This window comes from Trachemys scripta, chromosome 6 (genome assembly GCF_013100865.1).
Source record: "Trachemys scripta elegans isolate TJP31775 chromosome 6, CAS_Tse_1.0, whole genome shotgun sequence".
NCBI lineage: Eukaryota > Metazoa > Chordata > Testudines > Emydidae > Trachemys > Trachemys scripta.
Window position 1 is genome coordinate 57,099,369 of NC_048303.1, and position 11,990 is coordinate 57,111,358.

An 11,990-nucleotide genomic window follows, 5' to 3' on the forward strand; every position below is an offset into this window, starting at 1 on the left:
AATTTAGGTAGACCTGCATTCTCTACATAAAACCATCATTTAGCACCAAGTATTTGGAATGCTACAAAGAATGCTACCGGTGAATCATCATGGGTTGTAAATAGACTTGGGAGCCAAGATAAGTAGCCATATATAAGAATTTTACCTTATAAAGGGCTCAGTCCCCATTGACATCAATGGGAGTTAAATGGTGGTCCACATCTTGCAGAATCAGGTTCAAAGAGAACAGAGTGTACAGCCGGAAGTTTGACTGCTAGCCTTTAGCATTCAGTGAAATTAATTCTGGAAAAAGCACTTTCCATTGCACACCCACCTTAAGTTCAGGCTGATTTCCCAGCTCCTGTAGCAATAATGTGTAGTTAATGTAAGTGCTGATAGTTTGGCTCATGAAAACGTTCCCTGTTGAATTCTCATTAGGTAATGCGGCTATTAGACAAGATCGAGACTTCCAACTCTGAGCAAAGCTCTCATTTAAAGACAGTCCAGGGGGATCAACACCATGAATTGCAACTTCTGGATTTCAAGTAGGTGATGGAAAGTTTTTAATTATATTAATGGACTCTGAATGCTTTAGTCTGGCATGAAACAGCAAAACAAACTGATTTATATACATTTAAAAATGCTGAGACAAGACATACACAATATAGTCATAATTTAAAAATATAGAATTGAAGAACATTCATTTTACACCTAATCCTTAAAATGAAGAGACACTAAATGCCGCCCCAGAAGAAACAACAAATACAAAAGCCAATGAAGCTTCCCATACTTAAAGAAAGGCATTGGATACGTCTGTTCAATTTACCATAACATTTATGGCTGACTTGCAGCCTGGCTAGTGTGACAGCACAGGGGCATACAGGGAATCAAGGTACTCTCCTCATACCCTGCATTGGCTACCTACGCCATGGGAAGCAGCATGGGAAGGGAAGCAGGCTCCAGTGATGCTGCTTCACCCATTTGTGCAGGTAGGCAGGAAGAGTGAGGAATAGGTGGAACTTTAGGTCTAGCAGGCAGTGTAGTTATGCCAGGGCATCAGAAAACCTATGCTGGTCATTATCACTTGCACGTAGGCAACCATCAATTTTTAGTGGAGTGACCAATTCATCTTTATTGATCAGTGAGGTCTACTTTAGAATTACCCCCACCTTGGTTACAGTACTTTGTGTTAGAAAAATTATCTCACATTTTTCTTTCTACATTTTATAAGAAGATGTTTAAGGAGCTGTTCACCCTGTGTTTGTGTGGTTCGGTGGTAACAGAACCTCCTGTCACAGCTCTAGATGAGCTTCCCCTCCTGGACACTCACTAGACTGCTCTGAGGGGATCCAAATGCTGAATCCCTCCAGACTCTGAACAGAGCCCAGGCACTGCCCCAGCTTGAGGTGTCTAGGCTCACACACGCAGTGAGGATCCCTTGCTTAATAGCCTTTCTGAGAACTGAGACCCTGCAGTGCCATTGTCCAGCTGCCCAGCCCAGTGGCTGCTCTAGGTACAGGCAAACTAGGCAGCTGCCTAGGGTGTCATGGCAGCCAGGCCAAACCTGAACAGTGCTGCAACCATGTGCACCAGGTCACAACGCCGCTCACTCAAATTTTACCCACCTGGCCCCTCCCCACATCATGATGGAGGAACACCGGGTCAAACCTGAGTGAGTGGCACTGTGACCTGGCACTTGGCTCTCCCATTTCTACTACAATCACTGGAAGACTCCTCACCAAAAAAGTCCAACGTGCCTTTTCTAGGAGGTGAAGGGGGGTCACACACTGAAGTTTTGCCTAGAGGGGCAGATTGTCTTGAGCAGCCTCTGGCCCAATCCCTGTTACCAGTGGTGACACCTCTGATTCCCCCACAACTTAAACACACCCATTAGGTTTACAGTTTACCTCTTCAAGGGTATGTGAGAGATGTATACACAACAGACACTTTGCACAGGAGTCTAAAATACATTTGATCTTTACTTAGTAGCATGAGAAATTTACAGATCTAGACAAAAATAATAAACGCTACACGCTTCCCCTCCCACCTCGCTCAGTTTCTTCACCATTCTGGACCATTCTTTGTGCTGGGGCCAGGGTCCTCTGGGAGACCCAAGACCCTTCCCCTTCAGCGGCATGACTTATCTGAACCTTAGTGCATCTCTCTCATTTGCTCGCTCTGCAGACCAGCTTGTTTTGATCTTGGTTGGTTCCACAGATAAATTGCCCCCTCAACCCACTAAAAAGCACACCCATCTCGTCTCCTTGGTCCTGCCCAAAGCTTCCTGTGTGACTCTGAGAATCTCCTCCCCACACACACACGTCCTTCTCAAAATCTTTGCCATCTCTTTCTCTTTGTCCTATCTGGGAATTTTCTACTCTTCTCTCCTTCACCAGCCCCCTGAAGAGAGATAGGATAAGACAGGTTCTCCAAGGCTTGAGCTAACCTGTTGTCTCAAGATGCTTCCACCTGAACAGGTGGCTAACATCTTTGTACCTGGTCAGGGAAGGATGTGACACAGCCCATGTCAGCAAGGGTGGGAGCCACATGCACTTAGAGGTATTCAAAAATACAGTAATTTCATAAGAACAACTTTATATCCTCAACCAGAATTCATAACTTGTACAGGCAAATTCCCCATCTTGTGATTTATCAGTTAGCACATTGATCTGTACGTATAACAGATCCTGCCCTTCTGAATTGTCAATAATTCTAAGCATGTAATGGTATCTTTGACATAGAATGCCATTCTCCTCCACCCTCTTCTGCCCATTCTCTTTCCTAAATATGAGCTTTAGCATTCCAGTCAAGTGACTCACCCCCTCATTTTTCAGTAATACCAATTATATGTCCCCTCCTGACTCCCTTTAAATTACTCAGGTTGACCACTGTGCTATACTATCTGTATGATATCAATACACTCAGTGTATTTTTTCAGGAGAAAGTATAAACATTTCCAGGAAATGCACTTAATATAAATTTGTTTGCCAAGTGGTGTTGCTTACCTTCCTAATTACAATTTGCATTTCAGTGGTACCTAGGGACCCCAATGATATACTAGGTACTATACAACACAATGAAAATACTGTCCCTCACCCAAAGAGCTAACAGTAAAACAAGAGATAACAGGTGGATACAACAGACAGTGGGGAAGCACAAAGAAATAGTTAGACTAGTGAAATTGATAATTATGAGCAGAAATGGTCACAGCATGCCAACTACCCAAGCATTGTTGAAGTGTTTTTTTTATAGGCATCATGAAGAGGGGGGCTTTGAAGGAGGCCAATGAGGTGGCTGAGTGGTTGTTTACAGGGATCTTTTACGTGGGAGGGATGGCAAGGGAGGAAATGTGAAGATGCTTTTTGTAAACGTAATAAATGGATGATGAACACTGGTATAGTGGAGGCCGGAGTGGGTGTCTCAATAGTAATATAAAAGATGATGGGTAAGGCAGGGATAGACCACGACGGGCCTTAAAGCAGAGAAGAGTAGTTTGTGTTAAGAAAGGGGAACCCGTGGAAGGATGCAAAGAGAGATGTTGCGGTGAAACAATGAGCCAGGAAAATATTTGCAGCAGTGTTTTGAATAGCTATAAGTAGGCAAGACTGCGGGATTATGAGGAAACTTATTGCTCTTAAGTCGGCAGAGGAAATGAATGAACTGATTCTCTGATCCCTCACCACTCTTTTCTGTAAGAATATTCATCCCTGGCTTATCACTGACTATGGGGAAAAGTGCTTGTGAGAGCACCTTGTTAAAATACTTGTAGTACAAAACTGCTATGTTTTTCTTGATAAATGGGGGGCTCCTTTTTCCAGAGAGTGAGTCCATAGCCATGATACTAGAGAAATCCATGTTGATTACAAAAGATATAAATCAAAATTGCTCAAATTTTCATTCTTGAACTTTCAGAAGAATCTCTTGCAATTGCTTTTTGTTTGTTTAGCAATAACGAAAAATGACCCAATGCATTATTTTATATAGCTCTTGATAAGGTGCGAGCTACAGGCAAGAACTGCTGTCAAATTCCATGTATAGCAAGTCATTTACTATTGCTCTGTTCTTATTTTCAGAATCTGATACTGTTAATTACCATTACCTCTACTATAGGACTAATAACACTGTATCTGTAGCATTGTGTTTAAAAAAAAAAAAGGGGGGGGGGGAGGAACTCTTTTCCTTTCACCCAACCCTTGATTTTTTTCAGGATAATATTTGTACTTTAGAATTACAAGTAAATGTGCCTCTCAGGAATGCTTAGTTATAAGCTTCTGTTTTATATTTTGACTGAGGCACAAAGATACCCAGCTGGCTTGCCCCAAAGCTGTGCACTTACTCAGTAGTACCGCTCAAATTAGAATTCCAGGAGTCAATGTTTACAGGAGAACAAATATGTCAAAATTAGCATAGAAAATAGTATTTTCTAACACTTTAAGGTCAGATCACCCACAAAGCTTGGAAATTTACATTTATAACTGAAACTTGGTCCTAAAATCATCGCTGTAATATGTCTCACAATGTACATTATATCAGATGTTGCAGCATAAAAAGAACAAAGTCTAAAGCACACAGCCCCCTCTAACTAGACACTGTTCACAGCTCTGATTTCTGAGCTGTTGTGAGCCTCAATCCCACCCCGGGCCTGCTCTCTACTCCCAAGACCCTATATTTTGATCTCTCTACATTGTAAGACCCTTCTCTGTGTGCAAGACCCCTCTCTCTCTCTCTCCTCCCCCCACCCCACCCCTTTGTCTGCTCTCTGGACTTTATTCTGTGTCTTTTGGGAGACTTCCATATGCCCCCAAGGCAAACTGGTCTCCTTATACTCTCTCAAGCTTCTATTCTCTCTTTTCATGTTTCTGTTTCCATTTCCAGCTCAGTCCTGACTTTGCTGCTCTTCCTGGTGCCAACAATATAGGGTATGCTCAGCCTGATACTGTAGTGACCACATCCCGTTGGATCCCTAGTACGACCAGAAATGGATGGAACTAATCCATTTCAAGAGTAAATTTCATTGGAATGGGAAAATAAACTATTATGCATATTCACTTCCCAGTCTTCTCCCCCAGATGACAACAGAACTAAGCCAGCCGGACATGTTAAAAACAATTTACTCAAGTGACTAAGGTTTTCACATAACATTGACTAAAACTCAGGTTTATTACTAAAAGATTAATCCTTCTTAATATTAGGGTGAATAGTCTTCTAAATGACCTCCGGGACCAAATTCAGGACCAACGAAAGTGGACAGAAACCCAACTGAGGCGATCTGAACAAGAACAAGCCTACAATACAAATCAATTTCTTAACGCAATAAAGGAGAGACTGGTAAGATGTTTTATAATCCCAGACTGATAAAATCAGTATAGATTTCTAGACCTCCCAAGACTAATTACAATAGAAACCCCAAAGATTTTTGATTCTGTAAAAATTTCCAGAGATGCAATGTCAAAAAAAAAAAAAAAAAAAAACCCAAAACAAACTGCAAAACCTTTAAGCCCCAGAAGCATAATTCTGTCAGTAAAATGATGGAAGAATGGAAATGGGCTGGTAATGCAATATAAAAACTTTTGTCTCAATGGTGTCAATTCAAATCCAGCTTACAGTGGTACTGACCAAAAGCTACTATCTGATGATCGTTTAATGGCCAATGTGCTTGGTGGTCTAAGTCTATTTTCCATTGGACATTTGTCCACATCACAAAAAACACCACCACATTTGGCATCCTCAGACATTCTCATCAGAGAAACCAAGGACCAAATGGACAAGGGCATTCTACACAAGTGGTACCTGACAGACAGAGCTGAGACACATGGCTGGAGCAGAATGGAGAAGCTCATGCTGTTCCCATCCATGCTGAACCTGTGCTATGAATAAATGGAGGACTCCAGCTATCTCATACTTGCTCCTTCAATGAGCATCGTATTCAGATGAAGCATTTTAGAAAATTAAACACATTGCTTCCTCCCCATCATCTTAGAAATAGCTGAAGAACTTCGGTGTTTAAAGCTTCAAAATGGTTAGGTAAAACAAACAAATTCTTCCACCTGAAGTCTGGCAAAATATTTTTCCTGAAATCACCCTTTCAGTAGAGCCCCCGGAAGACAAGAAGCAAGGGGGAGGAAACAGGGTAAATAAAACTGAAGAATGTAGGGAGGATGAAAGGAGTGAGAAACTGAAAGGGAGAGAAAGGGGTGCAAACTGAGGAGACTATGAAAGATGAGCAAAGAGTTAGAACTGATGCAGATAAGAGAAGGCTTGCAGGAGTGATAGAAGCCCTGGTAATGCAGTGCCCAACAAATCAGTTTTTCATTGTGTAATATTTGGGGTCAGTACATTCAAAATTACTACCAAGATATACAATAGACAATGGCCTTCTATGAACTGAAATATTCTCCTGAGAACAAATGCAGTACGTTTTATTTTAGCTATTCCTTTAACTCTGGATACTGTGCCTTCCCCCGCCCCCCTGCATGGACCGAGTCATAGTTCACCCAACCATACCAGCACTCTCCTATCAATGGTAAACTGCCCACAGTTCAAAGTACCAAAATTCACATCCTGAACTTATACACTTTGAGCTCAGGCACCAAAGGTCCAGAGCCACTTTAATTGTGTAAGGCACCGAAGCATTCTTAAGTATAAGTGCTTAGCTTCAATAAAATCCCTGTTCTCAGGGTCAGGAAATGAAGGTTTAGTTTGTTAGACTGCTGAATCAAACTAGCATAACATCCTTCCAGCTGCATTAAGGATTCTTTCTTTGCAGCCCAAGAATAGTTCTGGAGAGAATGCAATATATTTAGCAAACTTCTTCCTTTGGTTCTTACCAACACAAGTCTCAAAGATCTCTAGTGCACATTTAAAATCACATACATGATTTATAGGATGTACAAAATTTGTCTATACAGAATTTCATAAACCCATTTCAGTTCAGAACCTACATCTTACCAAATGTAAAATTTCATAGGAATAAGGGCTGTCAAGCAATTAAAAAAATTAATCACGATTAATTGTGCAATTAATCGCACTGTTAAACAATAATAGAATACCATTTATATAAATATTTTTGGATGTTTTCCACATTTGCAAATATATTGACTTCAATTACAACACAAAATACAAACTGTATAGTGCTCACTTTATATTTATTTTTATAATAAATATTTACACTGTAAAAATGTTTCAATTCACTTAATACAAGAACTGTAGTGCAATCTTTTTATCATGAAAGTTGAACTTACAAATTTAGAATTATGTACAAAAAATAACTGCACTCAAAAATAAAACAATGTAAAACTTTAGAGCCTACAAGTCCACTCAGACTTACTTCTTGTTCAGCCAATCGCTCAGACAAAGAAGTTTGGTTACAATTTGCAGGAGATAATGCTGCCCACTTCTAGTTTACAATGTTACCTGAAAGTGAGAACAGGCATTCACATGGCATTGTTGTAGCTCGCGTTGCAAGATATTTATGTGCCAGATGTGCTAAAGATTCATGTGTCCCTTCATGCTTTAACTATCATTCCAGAGGACATGTTCATGCTGATGATGGGTTCTGCTTGATAATGATCCAGAGCAGTGCAGACCGCTGCATGTTCATTTTCATCCTCTGAGTCAGATGTCACCAGCGGAAGGTTGATTTTCTTTTTTGGTGGTTTGGGTTCTGTAGTTTCTGCATCAGAGTGTTGATCTTTTAAGACTACTTAAAGCATGTTCCACGTCTCAGCCCTCTGATTTTGGAAGGCACTTCAGATTCTTAAACCTTGGGTCAAGTGCTGCAGCTATCTTTAGAAATCTTAGAAACCTTCTTTGCATTTTGTCAAATCTGCAGTGAAAATGTTCTTAAAACAACATGCTGGGTCATCATCCGAGACTGTTATAACATGAAATAAATGGCAGAATTCACGTAAAACAGAGCAGAAGACATACAATTCTCCCCGAAGGAGTTCAGTCACAAGTTTAATGCATTATTTTTAATGAGCATCATGAGCATGGAAGCATGTCCTCTGGAATGGTGGCCAAAATATGAAGGGGCATACGAATGTTTAGCATATCTGGCATATAAATACCTTGCAATGCTGGCTACAAAAGTGCCATGTGAATGTCTGTTCTCCCTTTCAGGTGACGTAAATAAGAGGGCAGCATTATCTCCCGTAAATGTAAACAAATTTGTTTGTCTTAGCAATTGGCTGAACAAGAAGTAGGACTGAGTGGACTTGCAGGCTCTAAAATTTTGCATTGTTTTGAATGCAGTTACGTAAGAAAAAAAATCGACATTTGTAAGTTGTACTTTCACAATAGAGATTGCACTACAGTACTTGTATGAGATGAATTAAAAAATACTATTTCTTTTATCACTTTTACAGTGCAAATATTTGTAATAAAAATAATATAAAGTGAGCATTGTACACTTGTATTCCATGTTGTAATTGAAATAAATATATTTGAAAATGTAGAAAAACATCCAAAATATTTAACAAATTTCAATTGGTATTCTATTGTTAACAGTGCCATTAATCACAATTAATTTAATTGCAATTAATTTTTTTGAGTTAATCATGTGAGTTAACTGCAACTAAGTGACAGCCCTAATAGGAATAATTGGGAATTGATACTCGAGTAATACATTTTAATTAGTTCTTTTAAAGTCTGGAAAGCTTTTTTGGCCTTTTGATAAATACACTACATCCTGCTGCAGGGTTCAATATCAAATACATGATTATGATTCTCAGCAGCAGCAGCAGGTATGATCTTGGGTGTGCAATAGAGAAGACACTGAAAATATTTCCAGCCCTATAATACACAGCAGCTTTGAGGTATTATTTGCTGCCTCTGATACTAGCTTTTTCATGGGTGTTTTGCAGACAAGACACCTATGTGTAGTGCTATTTTCTCTGTGGAGAGAGATCGTATGAAAGTTGTGCCAAAACATACAGCATTAGCATTAGCTGAGCTCGCAGCACTATTTTTTCAATAAAAGAAATAAGGCAGAGCATATTTACATACATACTTACTTTGGAGTAGCCAAACTGTCCACTGGTGGTTATTGCTGCTTCGTGAAAACACAGCTGGAAATGCAGTTGTCTGGGTGGGACTTGAGGTTCTGCTTTGAAGATTCCTCTAACAGCAGTGTATCTGGGAGGATGGAGTGTTCAAAGCTACTCACTAAAGTTTAGATCATATCTTTGTGGGGGTACTTGACACCAATCAGGATCAGGCCGTAACTGCTAAGCCAACCGTTACATCCCGTTGTCCAGGTGCCGCACATTTTAAAACCTAGAGAGGATACAATTGCTTACTTTTCACTCATGTGACATACAGAAGCTGTATGAACTTGAGCACAGATTAGGCTCGAAGTTTACATGCTATAGGATGGAGCTGTTTAATGAGTGCAGAACAGCAGTAGTTATTCTGGGAGATGACTCACTTCATCAGCCACCTGTATATAATTTCAATATTTGTACATGCAAAGAGATTGTTTAAACCAATACACTAAACTCTAGTTTCAACAACACTGCTATGTTTGTAAACATTTTAATTTCGAGGCAAATCCTACCACTGCCTCTGCAGCCTTGCAGGGTCCCCTGGTAGCAGAAACATGCCATTCTGCTGTGTAAGACCAGGGGGTGCTGACCATAGTGTGACACAGAGCTCTGAGCTACAAGGGCTCCCTGTACTGCAGTGTGCAAAGCAAGGGGGAGGTGGCGGAGGGCCCCACAGAAGCTGTGTAATAGTCTTTAGAGGCTACTGCAGCCAGTAGGCGCTTATGTGGGAAAGGATTTCTCTCCAGCCCCTAATTGTACATCTACTTCAGCTCTAGCCTGGCTATTCAGGCTGGGCACTGGTCTCTGGATTTGCTCCTTATTGTTTAACACTTTGGGCTAGGAAGTTTTGTGTAAGAAAAGCACATTAACGGAAAGCTGCACTGGAGTGTGAATTAGTTTCTAATAATTTATTCCAAGGTGAAACATGGACTAAATTGCTGTTTTTTTTTAAATGTCCTGTACCAGCCTCCATTCCACCCTGTCTCACCCCCTGAATCTCGGGGAGGGGGCGATGGGGATGGGTTGGAGAATATCCTGCAAGGATGTAAGGCTCCAGCAGCATTTATTTAGTTCATATAATATTGTCTATGCAGATTTCAAAGGTAAAGAAAACTGGTTTAACTCATGCTTGCCGGCCAAGAGGCAACTTTCTGGTGAGCAATGTAATCCTCTGAGGCCCTCTCTACACTGACGGTGGCATGCAGGGTATGTGTAACTACACAGGGCAGAGTAAGGCTCGGACAGTGGGCAAAAGCTCCAGCAGTACGGGGCTGCCAGAATCTTTTCCCCACTGCCAAAGCCTTTTCTTGCAGCCGGGAAAGGCTCCCGCAGCAGGGAGGCAGTGGGATATTCACTGCTAAAAACAAGAAGTGTAAACATGGGAGGCACTACTTGGGCGTAGACAGCTATGTAGGGTAAATACCTTATGGTTCTAGTGTGTCTTACTCACCTAAGCAATGCCTCACAGTCTACACTGCTATTTATACTCATGTTAGGTGGGTGTGCAGTGTATGTATTCTATAGACTGCTGTAAGTGTAGACCTAGCCTTATTGACTGGTATTTATGTGACGTTCACATGATATCTATTGAAAAGGAAGCAGCAGAAAAGAAACTGGAAGAAAACGTGCACCTCTCGCTAAAGCTAGAGAGCACCAATAAACCACAGCAATATGAAATGGTGCTGAGCCAGGTGAAAAAATATGAAACTAAACTGCATGCAAGAATTACTAGATTTGAAAGACAGATCTGGAATGAGCTGGAGGAAATCCAGAATGAATATAGATCAGGTAAGAAGGGTTTATTTGTTATATTTATACAGGACTGTAACATGCTTTCTTAGAAAGTGCTTCCTAGTCAAATGGGAACAATATCAAAATATGCCTTTCTTCCTCAGTACCATATAACTATTTTTCAAATAGTTTTTCCTCACTGCCTGTCACTGTTGACAGATATTACATTAGCCCACCACAATCCAGTACTCCAGTTTCCTTTTCCCATGGTGACACTTTCCTTTAGTAGCTTGTATCCTGACACCTGAACCTGGTTTGCAAACTCAGCCTTAGGGACTGCATCTAATGGTGAGAATCCTTTCTTCCATCATCAGCTAATCAGTAGGCTGCAACCTTTCCATTTGCACAAGAACCTTGTTACTGAGATCTTTGCTTGATGATGTGTAGCTGTGTATATTTTCACCTAAGGTAGCAGAGAACAAGGTCCTTCTTAACTTTCAGCTTGCTACAAAGAGTGGCACAATACAAATCTGTACACTGATGATTAGATTAAACAGGCAGACACACATATACCTGTTGCTTGTGTTCTATGATGAATGCTAGTGACATCCAACAGTGTACTTGCAGACCAAATTCTAACCTAGTCGTGTTCTACCAAGACCGTCACAGATTTGGACTTGGCTATCTTAAAGACCACGCTACCATTCACAACCTGGCAAGACAGGATCTAGAAGGATGATGCAATTAGAAAATTCTTGAATTTAAAAATGTAGATGCTGTAGGATGAGCATTCTTAGCAGCAAGTCCTTGGTTGCTGAACTTTGTGTCAGAAATAATCAGGCTAAGCCCAAATCCAGCCATGTTCAGATCAAAATGCCAAAATCCAGCTTTTCTGCAAACACTTCCCCAGTGACTCTTTCTTTCCTAACTATCTGGTAGGGATGACAAGAAATAAGAACAGGTTTCAGAGTAGCAGCCGTGTTAGTCTGTATCCGCAAAAAGAAGAACAGGAGTACTTGTGGCACCTTAGAGACTAACAAATTTATTAGAGCATAAGCTTTCGTGGACTACAGCCCACTTCTTCGGATGCATATAGAATGGAACATATATTGAGGAGATATATATACACACATACAGAGAGCATAAACAGGTGGGAGTTGTCTTACCAACTCTGAGAGGCCAATTAATTAAGAGAAAAAAAACTTTTGAAGTGATAATCAAGCTAGCCCAGCACAG

General features: G+C 40.7%; 1 protein-coding gene across 1 annotated transcript in view; it reads left to right on the top strand.

Annotated features, from left to right (window-relative positions):
- Positions 1-11,990, top strand: part of FAM81B (family with sequence similarity 81 member B) — a 51,160-nt gene that overhangs the window by 34,081 nt on the left and 5,089 nt on the right. The window contains 3 exon segments of the mRNA XM_034774137.1: positions 418-524; positions 5,172-5,307; positions 10,619-10,811. Coding sequence (XP_034630028.1) covers positions 418-524; positions 5,172-5,307; positions 10,619-10,811 — 436 coding nt within the window.